Consider the following 17930-nt stretch of genomic DNA (forward strand, 5'->3'; position numbering starts at 1 on the left):
ATGTAGACAGTGTACATCAGTGTACATTTGTACGAACACAAAGTATGAATATATTTCACAAATAACTGAAAATACAGAACAGTCCACATGTAATACTGTCCTACAGTACTCAATGACACTGTATTAAAATACAGTACTGCAGTTTAACAATGAGAGCAGATTCATTATCTATACTTATTTCTGAAAGTCCAGGTGATGGATGATGCTACACTGTTCCTGCTCTACTTTATCTAAACTCACATATTTCTTTTTCATGCTGAAGCTCTGATTGCTGATTGCAAATCTGTGTGTTGTGTGTTTGATCATGTGACCAGTCAGTGTAAACAGCAGGGTAATTAACTTTATAGATTAGAATAACAAGGTGTTCCTTGTATTCGTGTGTAAATAATGGAGAAATGTGTAGATTCTGAATTTAGAGCAGAGGATGAAGCTGTGCTGCAGAGCAGTTCTATTAAATGGCCACTAGATGACGCTACAGGAACATAAATCAGACCATCAGCACCATCATTCAGTACAGTCTAGTGTTAAATAAACACTAGTGTGGTTTAAACTGACGTAAGAATAGATTTTTATAAGTAGGATTAAAAAAAAATTAGATTCAGATAAAGGATCTGATCGATGATCCTCTGAGATCTAAAATCTTTATATGAAGTGTTTTAACCCGATAATTGCCGGATCAGGAACTCAGGTTCTGGATCAGGATTATTTTAATACAGGAGAATTCTGTCCTCAGGAACCTTTAACTTATTTGGAAAATAATGAGTGAAATTTCTGGGGGTTCAATAATAATGTGGAATTGGAACCAACCAAACTGACTCACTGTTTACAGGAAGTGCTTCAGAGATTAAGGTCCAACGATCCAGACACACTTACACAGATCTGACTAATTATTACATTTAAAAAATGTTTAATCTAAACCTATTATTATTATTATTATTATTATTATTATTATTATTATTATTATTATTATTATTATTTCTCACGTTTCCGTTGGACTTTTATTTTGCTGCATGTGCGCGCGCAGCGGGACTTGTATTTTGAAGGGTCAGCTGACTGGCTCGTGAGACTGCAGTGGAGCGGAGGGTAAATTATGGATAAAATTCAGATTTTTATTAATATTTTATTGATCTGCGCCGCGCGCGGAGTCCTGTGGGGCGGAGATGATTTCCGGCGGAAGGTGAAGTTTAATAAATTATTCTGATTGTTTTTTGATTGAGTTTAATAGAAACTGCTGAACCTCGAGCGACCAAAACAAACCAAAACGCCTTAAAATCATAAATATATTAATATTCTAATCAAAAACCTGCAGTTCTGATCTCCTGCTATAAAAAAAACTCTTTATTAAAGTTTTTTAAACGTTTATTAAAGGCCATTTTATATTTATAAATGGTTTTATATAAAACTAAAGTCAGGGTATGATTGTTATGCTGATTATTATTATTATTATTATTAGTATTAGTATTAGTATTAGTAGTATTATTAGTATTAATAAGAATAAACGGTTGGGTTTGGCTCCAGTTTTAGGGAAGTTGTTGCTGCATTAATGAGATTCACTTCTGTTTTGATTCACAAGTTTAACTCCTTCATTCCCAACAGCTTTAAAACATTTTAAATACATAATGATAAAGCTTTCTTTTTAAATATGTGAACAGTGAACAAAAAATAAACATGAAGGTGAGATAATTCAACAATTAAAGGAAGATTTCTTCCATATGTTAATAAGAAAATGGTAATATGTGTGAAAAGGATGTGTGAACACTCAATTTATAATTATTATTATTTTTTTTTTATTATTATTATTATTATTATTATTATTATTATTATTATTATTATTATTTATTATTATTATTATTATTATTATTATTGATTTGATTGTGTTGGATGTCTCTGTCCCTCAGGTGTCTCTGGAGCTGAACCCTGGACAGAAGACACCGTCCCCCGGCGTGGACCTGCTGCATGTCCGGGCGCTGGGTGAAAACGACACCCTGCACCTCCTCCTCAGCAGCAACGGAGCTCCTGCAGTTCTGCTGGTTCACACCAACTCCACCGAGTCCCTTATCCACGTCAACTGGACCGCCTTCCTCAACCGCACCCCGGGCAGCGTGCGGGTGGAGCCGGAGAGCAGCGTGCGGTACAGCAGCGCCCTGGTCTTCTCCAGGGTGAGACCAGCTTCAGTTTCATACTGGTCACAATTTAGGATCCAGTTATTCTCAAAGGGTTTCAACTGGTTTGTTTCACTTTTAGAAAATTGAGAGTTTATATCTTAACATCCCTGTCCTACCCAAATTACACTTTACACAGAGACTACAACCCCGAAGACCATACGTTATGACAGTTCGGGAAACACATTAAAAATCCAGTGTTTCCTACATTTACTAACTTATATTTAATAACTTTTGTTTGATTACAGATAGCATGAAGATATTTTATATTTTAACTAAACTTCTAACTCAATTTTATTGATTAATATACATCCATGTTTGCATTTCAAATCTGATACACATTCCATATTTTGTCAAATACTTCAGGCAAACATGTCTTAAGTCAGCTATCAGCTTTTTTCCTGCTTTATAAAGTCAGGATTATAATCACCTGTTAACATTACATAACGTTGAAATCACATCAGTTTTAAATTTCAATTAGAAATATTAAGTTAACAGTCAAATATATGTAAATCTATAAGTCATTTTTATATTAACAAATGTAGTCCAGCTAAGTATCCGAATACTTTTAACAACAGGTAGGTTATGGAACCAGATGGAATTTTATCTGTTAGCCTAGCCGTTAGCATAGCAGTGTAATCTGAGACTGAGACGTTTCTGTGATGAACTGGAGTGTGAGAAATCTGTGTATTGATTTTGGTCTCAGCTGCTGGAATATGATGATGTAAACAACACTGCAGACCCTCAGGATCTCCCCGAGTCCAGCTTTCTCCCCCCTTACGACCTTCAGAACTTCACCTGGAGTGAAATGAACAGCACCCTGGACTACACGCACCACTCCACCCTGCTCTGTGGGAGGGACAGCAGCTCCGCCTTCAGCAACGCTTCACTCTGCCTGCAGGTGAGGGGGGAGGGGGGTAAAGTGATCGTACAGTAAACGTATAGTGATCGTACAGTGTACCGTGATCGTACAGTAATCTTACAGCAATCGTACAGTGATCGTACAGTGTACAGTGATCATACAGTAATCTTACTGTGATTGTACCGTGATCGTACAGTGATCGTACAGTAATCTTACCGTGATTGTACAGTGCTTGTACAGTGATCGTACAGTGATTGTAGTGATTGTACAGTGATCGTAGAGTAATCTTAGTGATCATACAGTGATCGTACAGTAATCTTACCGTGATCGTACAGTAATCTTACCGTGATCGTACAGTAAACTTACAGTGATTGTACAGTGCTTGTACAGTGTACAGTGATTGTACAGTGATTGTAGTGATCGTACAGTGATCGTAGAGTAATCTTAGTGATCATACAGTGATCGTACAGTAATCTTACCGTGATTGTACAGTGATTGTACAGTGATTGTACAGTGATTGTACAGTGTACAGTGATTGTACAGTGATTGTACAGTAATCTTACAGCAATCGTACAGTGTACAGTGATCATACAGTAATCTTACTGTGATTGTACCGTGATTGTACCGTGATCGTACAGTGATCGTACAGTGTACAGTGATCATACAGTAATCTTACTGTGATTGTACCGTGATCGTACAGTGATCGTACAGTAATCTTACCGTGATTGTACAGTGCTTGTACAGTGATCGTACAGTGATTGTAGTGATTGTACAGTGATCGTAGAGTAATCTTAGTGATCATACAGTGATCGTACAGTAATCTTACCGTGATCGTACAGTAAACTTACAGTGATTGTACAGTGCTTGTACAGTGTACAGTGATTGTACAGTGATTGTAGTGATCGTACAGTGATCGTAGAGTAATCTTAGTGATCATACAGTGATCGTACAGTAATCTTACCGTGATTGTACAGTGATTGTACAGTGATTGTACAGTGATTGTACAGTGTACAGTGATTGTACAGTGATTGTACAGTAATCTTACAGCGATCGTACAGTAAACTTACAGTGATCGTACAGTAATCTTACCGTGATTGTACAGTGATTGTACAGTGTACAGTGATTGTACAGTGCTTGTACAGTGTACAGTGATTGTACAGTGTACAGTGATTGTACAGTAATCTTACAGCGATCGTACAGTAAACTTACAGTGATTGTACAGTGATTGTACAGTGATTGTACAGTGATTGTACAGTGATTGTACAGTGCTTGTACAGTGTACAGTGATTGTACAGTGTACAGTGATTGTACAGTAATCTTACAGCGATCGTACAGTAAACTTACAGTGATTGTACAGTGATTGTACAGTGATTGTACAGTGCTTGTACAGTGTACAGTGATTGTACAGTGATTGTACAGTGTACAGTGATCGTACAGTAAACTTACAGTGATCGTACAGTAATCTTACCGTGATTGTACAGTGCTTGTACAGTGTACAGTGATTGTACAGTGATCACACAGTGATCTTGCAGTGTACAGTGATTGTACAGTGATCGTATAGTGATCGTACTGTGGCACATCAGAGGTTAGAGCGCTGTTTGTTTGTTTTGATAACTGGATCATTAAGCTACAGGGGGTGCTGTTGCTTAATAATGTGGTTTATTTGATCCAAAATGTGTTTCCTGTCATTTCACAGGGGAAACGTATAGCTAAGAAGTACAGAAGTTAGCATAGTGCAGGAATGAATCACTCTTTCATAGTTTTACACTAATGTGAAGCTAATGTGACTTGATTATTTTTATTTAATTCATTATTGAACATGAACACTTGGTTTGAGGGGTATGTGGGTTATTATAGGTATAAGTTAACAAAATGAAGAACTATATGTCAAGTTCTAACAGTTTTCTGTTCTACCCTGGTTCTGTTACTGTTACATTATATTGTGCTGTTATGATTCCTCAGTTTTCAGCATTCGAGTCGGAGGGACGGGAGGAGGCGTGGCCGAGTCTCCTCCACAGCGCAAACTCCTCCCAGCTGCGTGTGTGGTTAGAGGGTGTAATTCCACGAACCAACCAATCACGCTTTTCCCTGGAGCTCCAGACAGTAAGCGAGGAGGGGTTTCAGTCCAGAGTAGACATTCACGAATTCATTGATGACGAGTACACGCCCTCCATATTCCAGGTATGAAGTTTGGGGGCGGGGCTTGTTACCCCTCTCTTAGAAATCAAAAGAAACTCTTTATGTAACGCTCTGTCTCTGTCTCTCTCTGTCTGTCTGTCTGTCTCTCTCTCAGATGTCTGAGTGGGTCTCGTCTCAGGTGAACTCCAGTTCAGTGGGGGGTTTTGTTCAGTGGAAGCCGGTGGCGTATCGTCAGCGGGAGCCGGTGTTGGAGGATGCTACATCTTGCAGGAACACCCTGCCCATCTCCCTCACTCAGCCCACCCCCTCAGGGCTTGTCTCTTCCTATTTTACCCACAATTCCCTCACGTATGGCATCAATGTGAGCTTTGGAATGGCTGAAGACCCATTCTACAGCTCCACCCACTTCATCAGCTGGTACGTAAGAGATTGCGTGCATCGAGTGACTGTGTGCGAGTGTAAGGGACCCTCTCGCACTGTCTCTCTCTCTGTCTGTCTGTCTCTCTCTGTGTCTCTCTCTCACTCTCTCTCTCTCTCTGTCTCTCTGCAGGACAGTGCTGGTGGGAATGGGATCTCCTCCGTCGGATTTCTTCTCTCCGCTGGTGATGGGGATCATCGCTGTGGGATTGGGTACGCCGCTGGCTCTCCTCGTGGTGGGAGGAGTTTACGTCTGCATCAGAAAAAGAAGAGAAGAGCAGTTGGGCTACCAGCCAATCAACTGAGACACTGAAAAACAAACCCCACCCACATTTGCATGCTGCTCAGTGAGTGGATATGTTGTATAGTTTGGTTTGCATGACTGTCCTGCTAAAACTGACCAGGCTCCGCCCATAAGTGTATAAATTCTTAGATACTTTTGTCAAAGACACAGAATGACAATGCTTTAAACTGTAATGTGTGTGTGTGAGCGTGTGTATGCATGTGGGTGTATGAGTGTGTATACAGTATATGTTTATAAAATTAACTGGAAATTGTATTAGCACCCTGGAAGCTTTGTGGGCGGAGCCTAGTGCATGTTCTGTAGTTCCGCCCTTAATGCTATTTCTGAATCAGGACCTTCTAAGCAAATCTTACTGGTAATTAAGTTAAGGGGGCGGGGCTCTGGAAGCTATTTTATTTTTTTATTATTTTTAAATTTACATATTTTTTATGGAAACTAGAATCTTCCTTTAGTCGCTCAGTTCAGGTTTTACTCCAATCTTCACTTTCTGACTCTGATTTCTGTGAGTTTATATAGAATAATAGTGATGGTGAAATAGTGAAACATCTGAACGAGTACATTTTTCTTTCGGGACTATTTTCTGATGCATTAACTCCTTAAATCACTCATTAAATTAATTTAAAAACAGGTTTTAGATTAGAATCTTCTCAAAAACATCAGGCAGCACCATCTTAATCATCTCTTATAACAACTTTTTGTTCACCATCACAGTGCACTATTTTGACTGGGTATCTATAATTGAGTCACCCTGTTTACACCTCAACTTAATAAGTACTTTTTGGAATTTTTTGCACTGAAGTTTTTTTTTTTCCTCAGGGGGTTTTTCACACACACACACACACACACACACACACACACACACACACACACACACACACACACACACACTTTCTCTCACAGTCACACATGCACCTTTAACCTAGAAATCAAATACATTAGATTTTTGTTTGTGTGAAAAACTGAAATTTAATCTGGTGTTATTTAGAACAATGGACCTATTTTTTATTGAATTTTAATATTTTTTTAAATATTACTTGTCTGTAAAATACAATAGACATGCATTAAGCCGCAGGATCATTTTACAACCTTGAAAAAATAATTTCAGAATTATTGTTTTATACTAATTGTAAGATTGTAATAAAATTTGCACATCTATAATCCCTTTTTTGTTTCTAATCATTTCTGCATTCTGACACTCATTATTAAATAAAAAAAACAACCATGTAAAAACTCAATAATAAAGTTTCTAATAACAGTCTGAAACCAAGCGCGTCTGTAAACAGAGATCTGGAATGATTGGACCACAACTTACAAAGCACAAAGTTTATTTTCACTATTAATAATCATTTCCTGTGTCAGATCTCAGGATGGACTGCAGCCTTGGAGCTCTAGTGTAGAAAAAATAAAGCTCCTTATTTACTAATGAGGCTAAAGTCTGCAACCCATCATGATATCGGAGACCTTCAGCACGCCGCTGCCGCCGGGGCTGATGGGTAGTGGTACCTCTGTTGGTTTCGTGCAGGTTTAGGTTCAGATCACAAACAGCGGCTCTGTCCCAAATCCACCAAAAATCACTGTGGGTCAAGAAAGAGTTTAGTTCCAGTCATGCCGAGCGGTGGGCGGTAAAGGATGGGCCATTTATATGGAACTGGGAAATAAAGAGAGCCACCTTTGAACTGATCCCAGTAAACGTCATGTACATCAAAACATATGAAATACGGCCACTGACAGTGTTTCTTATTTCCAGAAGCAGTTTAACGTCCCTGTTCAGGCCATTTAACCCCACCACCTCAATTTTGGGGGTGGGGCTGTGGTGGGCGGGGCCACATCAAACACCACATCTTGTCCACTTGATGAACAGACAAAGTAGAGATTAGTTCCCAGCAGAACCAGCAGAGGAAGGAAGGAGAGTCCGAAACCCAGAGAACGAAATTTGCTGCCAATTACCAGACACACCCAGTATGCCAACCTAAACACAGACAACGCAGAGTTAATAAGGAAACACTAAAGACTAACAGTAAGAGACAAAGACTGGCAATACTATACTCTCTCTCACCTGCCAATGACAAATACGATGGTCAGTATGGGAACCAGTTTAAGTTGGTCCTGGTGGATGTAGGTTGCAGTGGCAGTGAGCTGGATGAAGTACAGTAGGTAGAGATGTAGTGAGTCTCGGACATAATCCCCATGGACGATGACCTCGCGTACCCCTTGATTCCCCTCAAACAGAGGCTTCAGTGCTCCGGACTTAAACCTGGACACACCCTCAACCAAAAGACCTTATACAGAGAGAGAGAACAAACTAATGTTAACTATACAAGACAATTGATCGAACTTCGAGAGAACTTCTTGACAGGCAGCAAAAATAGTCAGTCAAATTGGAAATACTCCCCTGAACCGACCCCCAGCTCCCCTGAACCGACCCTCCAGCTCCCCTGAACCGACCCTCCAGCTCCCCTGAACCGACCCCCGGCTCCCCTGAACCGACCCCCGGCTCCCCTGAACCGACCCCCGGCTCCCCTGAACCGACCCTCCAGCTCCCCTGAACCGACCCTCCAGCTCCCCTGAACCGACCCTCCAGCTCCCCTGAACCGTCTCCCGGCTCCCCTGAACCGACCCCCGGCTCCCCTGAACCGATCCCCGGCTCCCCTGAACCGATCCCCGGCTCCCCCAAAACCACCCCCGGCTTCCCTACACCGACCCTCCAAGCTCCCCTGAACCGACCCCCAGCTCCCCTGAGCCGACCCTCCAGCTCCCCTGAGCCGACCCTCCAGCTCCCCTGAACCGACCCCCGGCTCCCCTAAACAGACCCCCGGCTCCCCTAAACAGACCCTCCAAGCTCCCCTGAACCGACCCCCAGCTCCCCTGAACCGACCCCAAGCTCCCGAGCCGACCCTCCAGCTCCCCTGAGCCGACCCTCCAGCTCCCCTGAGCCGACCCTCCAGCTCCCCTGAACCGACCCTCCAGCTCCCCTGAACCGACCCCCAGCTCCCCTGAGCCGACCCTCCAGCTCCCCTGAGCCGACCCCCAGCTCCCCTGAGCCGACCCTCCAGCTCCCCTGAGCCGACCCTCCAGCTCCCCTGAGCCGACCCTCCAGCTCCCCTGAGCCGACCCTCCAGCTCCCCTGAACAGACCCCCAGCTCCCCTGAGCCGACCCTCCAGCTCCCCTGAGCCGACCCTCCAGCTCCCCTGAGCCGACCCTCCAGCTCCCCTGAGCCGACCCCCAGCTCCCCTGAGCAGACCCCCAGCTCCCCTGAGCCGACCCTCCAGCTCCCCTGAGCCGACCCTCCAGCTCCCCTGAGCCGACCCCCAGCTCCCCTGAGCCGACCCCCAGCTCCCCTGAGCCGACCCTCCAGCTCCCCTGAGCCGACCCTCCAGCTCCCCTGAGCCGACCCTCCAGCTCCCCTGAGCCGACCCTCCAGCTCCCCTGAGCCGACCCTCCAGCTCCCCTGAACCGACCCTCCAGCTCCCCTGAACCGACCCCCAGCTCCCCTGAACAGACCCCCAGCTCCCCTGAACCGACCCCCAGCTCCCCTGAGCCGACCCTCCAGCTCCCCTGAGCCGACCCTCCAGCTCCCCTGAGCCGACCCTCCAGCTCCCCTGAACCGACCCTCCAGCTCCCCTGAACCGACCCCCAGCTCCCCTGAACCGACCCCCAGCTCCCCTGAACCGACCCCCAGCTCCCCTGAGCCGACCCTCCAGCTCCCCTGAACCGACCCTCCAGCTCCCCTGAACCGACCCTCCAGCTCCCCTGAGCCGACCCCCAGCTCCCCTGAGCCGACCCTGAGCCGACCCTCCAGCTCCCCTGAGCCGACCCTCCAGCTCCCCTGAGCCGACCCCCAGCTCCCCTGAGCCGACCCTCCAGCTCCCCTGAACCGACCCTCCAGCTCCCCTGAACCGACCCCCAGCTCCCCTGAGCAGACCCCCAGCTCCCCTGAACCGACCCCCAGCTTAACTCTCTTTTATATTGTGATAGGGCTTTTTTCCCCATATTGCTTATATTTCCGATTAAAGCCAAAAATACGAGTAGGTCTTACCCAGAACAATAGGGATTGTGGCAAAGAAAGCACAGCGCAGTGTGTAGACCAGCCTAAAGGGGGCACTGGTGACTATTGGTGTGTAAAAAGGCAGCAGCTCAAAACCTGCCCACACAAGTAGTGGAAATATCAAAGCAGCAGCTGAGAGACATAGACTTAATATCAGTCTCTCTCCACAGAACCCACAGTCACCTGAGAGACAGAGAGAGATTGAGAGAGAGACAGAGACACAGTGAGAGAGACCAGGAGAATAAGTGAGATTGAGAAAGACCAAGAGACCGAGAGAAATATAGAGAGAGACACAGAGAGACAGTCATACATAATGCACTATTTAATCATTATCATCCCATATAAACTCAGAATAATAGTTAATAATGATATAAGAGCTCCAGTGTGAATATAAATTATGTTAGTAATTATTGTGGGTATTTGCTCACGGTCAGGTTTCTTGGTCAAGTCTGCAAGTTGATGGCACATGTGCATCTGTGGTTCTATAGGTGCTGAAACCGGGGGTCCCATTCTGCTTTTGGAATTCAGGTCCTGCTGCTTACTTGCTGGACAAAGGATGGTCACCAGAGGAGTAAAATCCTTACCAGCTTCCACCTGACTGATCCACCTTTCAATATCATCATCATCATCTGTTAAACCACCAGTTCTATCTCTCCACTCATCCTTCTCTCCACTCATCTCCATTCTGCTGTCCTGACCATCCTGCTCTTCCCTTCCCTCTAGTACTCTATTACTCTCCTCCTCCTCCTGCTCTTCTCCATCTTTTAGATCTCTGCCTCCCCTCCACCCCTCAGAAGCCCCACCCTCTTCTCCAAACTCAGGGGTGTACACCATCCTTCCCCACTGTATCTGTCTGTACTGAATCTTTCTGAATCACAAACTGATTCACTTCAACATCTGACTCCCTCTCTAACAGCTCTTTATCATCATTCACATAGTAAACGACTCACTGAAATACTGCACTAACAGCTGATTCATTCCTTTAAATGATTCCCTGAATCAGATTCACTCTCCTCTCTGTAGATTTGACAGTGATATGAATCATTTCAGTAACTGATTTACTGAGTAAATGATTGATTCTTTCACACTGATTCCTTGTTTACACACGTATGTTCTCCAATTAAAAACTCTGCAGCATGACTTCACCTCCATCCGAATAATCCAATCAGAACAAACAATTTCTCCTCTCAAACGGCACAGGATTATGGTTCCAACAGCAGCATGACATCACCAGGTCCTCCTGCAGAGAGAACCAGTGTTTTATAGAGGAAGTCCATGATTAATCAATAACCCATAACCCTATACACATTAACACACACACACACACACACACACACACACTCAACAGTAAAAATGCAGATCACCTCGCTCAGCCTGCCTTACCAGTGTGTATACTTTGTTACTACACTTCTCTGGTTATTTCACTTTTAGGCCTTTCAGTAACAAATTCTGACCTTCAATCAAACAAACAAACTCTCTCAGTGTGTGTCCTACCTGTTGGTGTGTGAACAGTGTGTATGTGTGTGTGTAGAGAGAGAGTGTGTAGTGTGTGTAGAGAGACAGAGAGAGTGTGTATATGTGTGTGTTGAGTGTATAGGGTGTGTTCCTACCTGTTGGTGTGTGTGAACAGTGTGTGTGTGTGTGTGTAGAGAGAGAGAGTGTGTAGTGAAGTGTAGTGTGTGTGTGTGTGTGTGTGTAGAGTGTACAGGGTGTGTTCCTACCTGTTGGTGTGTGTGAACAGTGTGTGTGTGTGTGTGTAGAGAGAGAGAGTGTGTAGTGAAGTGTAGTGTGTGTGTGTGTAGAGTGTACAGGGTGTGTTCCTACCTGTTGATGTGTTCGGGAGAGTGTGAGCGCTCAGTTTGTGCAAGTTTCTTTCTGAACCTGAGGGGCGGGGCTTTCTCTCTCTCTCTCTCTCTCTCTCGTCTCTCTCTCCCTCTTTATTTTTCTGTCTCTTTCTCTTCCTCTCTATCTCTAATTTTAAGAAATTAGACTGAGATATTAGATTATATTAAGGAATTAGATTGAAAGATAAGACTGAATGTTTAGAATAAATTATTTATAAATAAATACAGAGGGTACTTTATGTGAATCTTCTAAAATTAGAGTATTTAAACAAGTTCACATAACGAGAAATAATAGTATTTATTTTATGTAATTATGTATGTGCACAGTCAGTAATTATTGATTATTATAACAATAATACACAATTACATTAAAAGTAATTATTGTATAAAAACCGGAACCAGGACATGTTTAATTTTGAATAAATTATAACAAAAATATGTAAAAAATAACTCCACGTGCTTTACGCTGGCGCGGCGAAACCGAACTCGCTGAACCCGCCTCCCTGTGCTTCCAACCAATCAGCGCACTATTTCACTAAAAACAGCCAATCACAGGCACGTAGTGGCACGCGTGGTGCCGTCAAACCCGGACGTTAGAGTGTGTTTACCTTCAGCAGAAGAACTGGACAGAACAACCCAATTTAAATCAGAATTAAACCGGATTTAATGCATGTTTAAACCGCAGTGGGGCTGAAGAGGAGCAGCAGAGGGTGATGAGCTGAGAGCGGGGCTTAAAGGAAATCTGGAGCGGGGCTTTAGCGAGGCTGTTGCCGGGCTGTGGCGGGGCTGAGAGCGGGGCTGAGAGGGAGGCTGTAGCGGGGCTGAGAGCGGGGCTGAGAGGGAGGCTGTAACGGGGCTGAGAGCGGGGCTGAGAGGGAGGCTGTAACGGGGCTGAGAGCGGGGCTGAGAGGGAGGCTGTAACGGGGCTGAGAGCGGGGCTGAGAGGGAGGCTGTAACGGGGCTGAGAGCGGGGCTGAGAGGGAGGCTGTAACGGGGCTGAGAGCGTGGCTGAGAGGGAGGCTGTAGCGGGAGATGGGTGCAGTATGCCGGGAGGTTGTAACTCTGCAGCTCGGACATTTCTCCAACTTCACCGGGGCGCACTGGTGGAACCTGCAGGTCTGTCACCCCTCACTATCACCCTTAACGCCACCCCTAAATATTACCATTACTATCACTTAGTGCTGGACGATATGGCCAAAATTTATATCACGATATATTCCTTAATTTCGGTCGATATAATTTCGATATCGATATAAATACTTTGAAGGCCTCAGAAAACTGCTAAGAATCCCTGCAATGGAAATCTGTACACTACTGTCTGAAATTTTAATTTAAGTCTTTGAAACCTCCTTTCACAAAAACATTATAATACTTAAGAAATAAAAAAATGTCAAAATTAATCAATGCTCAATTTTATTTGCATATAGCAAAATAAAAATGACATCCCTATCAAACGTAAGCCTATATAACTAACTAACTAAAAATAACTTTAAATGACAACAGAGGCAGAGCATCTTACTTTTTTGTAAACATATTTAACAAATCAAAACAGAAGTTTTTTGTAGCCTGCAGAAACAGGAGATGCTCCAGGGACCCCAGGAGTAGGCCTTTATCAAGGCCTCTGATGTGTGAATTTTTTGTTGTTTTTATTCACTTGTTCCTAAAAGTTTGTTTCTGATTTTATTTTCGCTGTAGCACTTTGAGATTTCTTTGAAATGTAAAGTGCATTACAAATAAAATGTATTATTATTATTATTATTATTATTATTATTATTATTATTATTAAGTGTTTCAAATAGGATAAAGAATACAAGACTCCTTTATATAAATAAAAGGAACATGACATCCCCATCAAATAATCAAACCTATAGGCTTTATGAATTATAAATAACTTAGTTACAACATAAGCTATAAAAGTGCTTCAGTCAGTATAAGGAAAATATTGTATGTAGTGGAGTTGCTTGAGGTGGTGGAACAGAATAGATGTATTAACGTTACCGCTGCTGGTCGGCTCCACTCTCCGGCACAATTTGCAGCAAACTGAAGTTTATTAGACCTTCTAAAGTCGAACCAAATCCCCACCACTGAATTAGACCTCCCTCCTTAAATTAATCACTTGTGGAAGCGGCAGGGGCCTTCATTGTGCATCAAAAATGTCCCGCGCTGGATCCGTGCGGACCCGTGGCTGACTGCTGCCCAAACGGACCCGCGGCTGACCGCTGATCGAACGGACCCGAGGCTAGGCTAGACTCGGTTCGGTTCCGCTCCGCTCAAGCGCAGAAAATTTCAGATGCGAACCTAGCCTACCCAAGCCTTGAATCAGCTCATCCCGGCTCTGTTTGGCTCCAGCGCGAGGCATTTTAGATGCGTAGCGGAGCGGAGCAGACCCGAGCCTAGCCTAGCCTAGCCAAATCTAACCTAGCCTAGACTAGCCTAGCCTATCTGGCTACGTGCCTGTGTGTTTACGTCATCACGCACAGACATAGCTCAGCTCTGGAGACTGTGTTTAGCTCTGGGGCGAGCTCACACCAGTAAAAAATGCCTGTCCGTGTAAATAATACATATCGATATACCACAAAACTGATATCACCGTTATTGAACCATTTCTTATCGTGATAAATGCCGATATCGAATTATTGTCCAGGCCTACTATCACTTCTTTACTGTCACTCTTTACAGCAAGTTCCTTGCTGTAAAACTGCTGACTCCAGCACCACTAACTACAACCTGAACAATACACAGAATAACCACTCCCAGTTTCCTACATGGTCACTGATTGGTCCAGCAGAGAGACTGTATGCACTCTGCACTTTAATTAACCTGTCCTACCTTTACTTATTATACTCATATGAACTATATACAATGTACCGCTGTTACAACTGCACTTAACCTTACCTGAACAGTACCTCATCACACATAAACATAAACATACTCATATGAATTGTATCTGTTGTCTGTGTCCTGAACCTTTTGCCCGTACACTGTATGTTTTGTCTGTGCACTGTTTACTCTGTCTTACACTGTTTTTGTCTGCACTGGAGATCTAGCCTAACAGTGTTTTGTTTTTCTGTACAACCCTGTATCAGTTTAATAACAATAAATTGAACTGAATTAAATTTAATTAATCACACACCCCTCACTCTCTACACCACTAATCACACACCCCTCACACTCTACACCACTAATCACACACCACTCACACTCTACACCACTAATCACACACCACTCACTTTCAACACCACTAATCACACACACCTCACTCTCTACACAACTAATCACACACCACTCACTCTCTACACCACTAATCACACACCCCTCACTCTCTACACCACTAATCACACACCCCTCACTCTCTACACCACTAATCACACACCCCTCACACTCTACACCACTAATCACACACCCCTCACTCTCTACACCACTAATCACACAGCCCTCACACTCTACACCACTAATCACACACCCCTCACTTTCTACACCACTAATCACACACCCCTCACTTTCAACACCACTAATCACACACCCCTCACTTTCTACACCACTAATCACACACACCTCACTCTCTACACCACTAATCACACACCCCTCACTTTCTACACCACTAATCACACACCCCTCACTCTCTACACCACTAATCACACTCCCCTCACTCTCTACACCACTAATCACACACCCCTCACTCTCTACACCACTAATCACACACCACTCACTTTCAACACCACTAATCACACACCCCTCACTCTCTACACCACTAATCACACACCCCTCACACTCTACACCACTAATCACACTCCCCTCACTCTCTACACCACTAATCACACACCCCTCACTCTCTACACCACTAATCACACACCACTCACTCTCTACACCACTAATCACACACCACTCACTCTCTACACCACTAATCACACACCCCTCACTCTCTACACCACTAATCACACACCCCTCACTCTCTACACCACTAATCACACACCCCTCACTTTCAACACCACTAATCACACACCCCTCACACTCTACACCACTAATCACACACCCCTCACACTCTACACCACTAATCACACACCCCTCACTTTCAACACCACTAATCACACACCCCTCACTTTCAACACCACTAATCACACACCCCTCTCTCTACACCACTAATCACACACCCCTCACTCTCTACACCACTAATCACACCCCCCTCACTCTCTACACCACTAATCACACACCCCTCACTCTCTACACCACTAATCACACACTCCTCACTCTCTACACCACTAATCACACACCCTCACTCTCTACACCACTAATCACACAGTCCTCACTCTCTACACCACTAATCACACACCCCTAATCACACACCCCTCACTTTCAACACCACTAATCACACACTCCTCACTCTCTACACCACTAATCACACACCACTCACTTTCAACACCACTAATCACACTCCCCTCACTCTCTACACCACTAATCACACACCCCTCACTCTCTATACCACTAATCACACACCACTCACTCTCTACACCACTAATCACACACCCCTCACTCTCTACAGCACTAATCACACACCCCTCACACTCTACACCACTAATCACACACCCCTCACACTCTACACCACTAATCACACACCCCTCACTTTCAACACCACTAATCACACACCCCTCACTCTCTACACCACTAATCACACACCACTCACTCTCTACACCACTAATCACACACCCCTCACTCTCTACACCACTAATCACACACCCCTCACTCTCTACACCACTAATCACACACCCCTCACTCTCTACACCACTAATCACACACCCCTCACTCTCTACACCTCTAATCACACACCCCTCACTCTCTACACCACTAATCACACACCCCTCACTCTCTACACCACTAATCACACACCCCTCACTCTCTACACCACTAATCACACACCCCTCACTCTCTACACCACTAATCACACACCCTCACTCTCTACACCACTAATCACACACTCCTCACTCTCTGCACCACTAATCACACACCCCTCACTTTCAACACCACTAATCACACACCCCTCACTCTCTACACCACTAATCACACACCCCTAATCACACACCCCTCACTCTCTACACCATTAGTCACACACTCCTCACTCTCTACACCACTAATCACACACCCCTCACTCTCTACACCACTAATCACACACCCCTCACTCTCTACACCACTAATCACACACCCCTCACTCTCTACACCACTAATCACACACCCCTCACACTCTACACCACTAATCACACACCCCTCACTTTCAACACCACTAATCACACACCCCTCACTTTCAACACCACTAATCACACACCCCTCACTCTCTACACCACTAATCACACACCCCTCACACTCTACACCACTAATCACACACCCCTCACACTCTACACCACTAATCACACACCCCTCACTTTCAACACCACTAATCACACACCCCTCACTTTCAACACCACTAATCACACACCCCTCACTTTCAACACCACTAATCACACACCCCTCACTTTCAACACCACTAATCACACACCCCTCACTCTCTACACCACTAATCACACACCCCTCACTCTCTACACAACTAATCACACACCCCTCACTCTCTACACCACTAATCACACACCCCTCACACTCTACACCACTAATCACACACCCCTCACTTTCAACACCACTAATCACACACCCCTCACTTTCAACACCACTAATCACACACCCCTCACTCTCTACACCACTAATCACACACCCCTCACTCTCTACACCACTAATCACACACCCCTCACACTCTACACCACTAATCACACACCCCTCACACTCTGCACCACTAATCACACACCCCTCACTTTCAACACCACTAATCACACACCCCTCACTTTCAACACCACTAATCACACACCCCTCACTTTCAACACCACTAATCACACACCCCTCACTCTCTACACCACTAATCACACACCCCTCACACTCTACACCACTAATCACACACCCCTCACACTCTACACCACTAATCACACACCCCTCACGTTCAACACCACTAATCACACACCCCTCACTTTCAACACCACTAATCACACACCCCTCTCTCTACACCACTAATCACACACCCCTCACTCTCTACACCACTAATCACACACCCCTCACTCTCTACACCACTAATCACACACC

The 17930-nt window shown here is 44.5% G+C and overlaps 3 protein-coding genes across 4 annotated transcripts in view; 2 read left to right on the forward strand and 1 right to left on the reverse strand.

Annotated features, from left to right (window-relative positions):
* Nucleotides 1–1031: 1031 nt before the first annotated feature.
* LOC103047455 (glycosylated lysosomal membrane protein) lies at nucleotides 1032–7042 on the forward strand. Its single transcript, XM_007242598.4, has 6 exons — nucleotides 1032–1177; nucleotides 1899–2159; nucleotides 2869–3063; nucleotides 4987–5205; nucleotides 5318–5580; nucleotides 5714–7042. The coding sequence occupies exons 1-6, from the start codon at nucleotides 1091–1093 to the stop codon at nucleotides 5883–5885; spliced, it is 1197 nt and encodes a 398-aa protein (XP_007242660.3). The 5' UTR covers nucleotides 1032–1090; the 3' UTR covers nucleotides 5886–7042.
* Nucleotides 7043–7192: 150 nt separating this feature from the next.
* Nucleotides 7193–11842, reverse strand: tmem79a (transmembrane protein 79a). 2 transcript variants are annotated; one of them, XM_015604171.3, is made up of 5 exons: nucleotides 11755–11842; nucleotides 10359–11170; nucleotides 9922–10113; nucleotides 7941–8163; nucleotides 7193–7853 (listed from the first exon to the last, which is right to left on the reverse strand). In XM_015604171.3, exons 2-5 carry the CDS (start codon nucleotides 10762–10764, stop codon nucleotides 7661–7663), a joined length of 1014 nt encoding a protein of 337 aa, XP_015459657.2. In that variant the 5' UTR covers nucleotides 10765–11170; nucleotides 11755–11842; the 3' UTR covers nucleotides 7193–7660. The 2 variants fall into 2 exon arrangements, with proteins under 2 accessions (XP_015459657.2, XP_022541878.1); XM_022686157.2 differs by lacking the exon at nucleotides 9922–10113.
* A 481-nt stretch (nucleotides 11843–12323) lies between these two features.
* The window catches only part of msto1 (misato mitochondrial distribution and morphology regulator 1), a 45547-nt gene continuing 39940 nt past the window's right edge, over nucleotides 12324–17930 (forward strand). Inside the window, exon 1 of the mRNA XM_049473558.1 lies at nucleotides 12324–12890. Within this exon, the coding sequence (XP_049329515.1) occupies nucleotides 12807–12890 (84 nt within the window). The 5' untranslated portion in view covers nucleotides 12324–12806. The remainder of the gene's footprint in view (nucleotides 12891–17930) is intronic.

The sequence above is a fragment of the Astyanax mexicanus genome, unplaced genomic scaffold (assembly GCF_023375975.1).
Source record: "Astyanax mexicanus isolate ESR-SI-001 unplaced genomic scaffold, AstMex3_surface scaffold_39, whole genome shotgun sequence".
Taxonomy (NCBI): domain Eukaryota; kingdom Metazoa; phylum Chordata; class Actinopteri; order Characiformes; family Acestrorhamphidae; genus Astyanax; species Astyanax mexicanus.

Excerpts from the sequence above, each read along its gene's own strand:
- LOC103047455 (XM_007242598.4), top strand. The coding sequence starts at position 1,091 with ATGGATAAAATTCAGATTTTTATTAATATTTTATTGATCTGCGCCGCG. Across the intron at positions 5,206-5,317 it reads ACACGCCCTCCATATTCCAG|ATGTCTGAGTGGGTCTCGTC; the intron begins GTATGAAGTTTG and ends TCTCTCTCTCAG. Across the intron at positions 5,581-5,713 it reads TCCACCCACTTCATCAGCTG|GACAGTGCTGGTGGGAATGG; the intron begins GTACGTAAGAGA and ends GTCTCTCTGCAG.
- tmem79a (XM_015604171.3), bottom strand. The coding sequence starts at position 10,764 with ATGGTGTACACCCCTGAGTTTGGAGAAGAGGGTGGGGCTTCTGAGGGG. Across the intron at positions 10,114-10,358 it reads CTTGACCAAGAAACCTGACC|GTGACTGTGGGTTCTGTGGA; the intron begins GTGAGCAAATAC and ends TCTGTCTCTCAG. Across the intron at positions 7,854-7,940 it reads ATCGTATTTGTCATTGGCAG|GTTGGCATACTGGGTGTGTC; the intron begins GTGAGAGAGAGT and ends GTCTGTGTTTAG.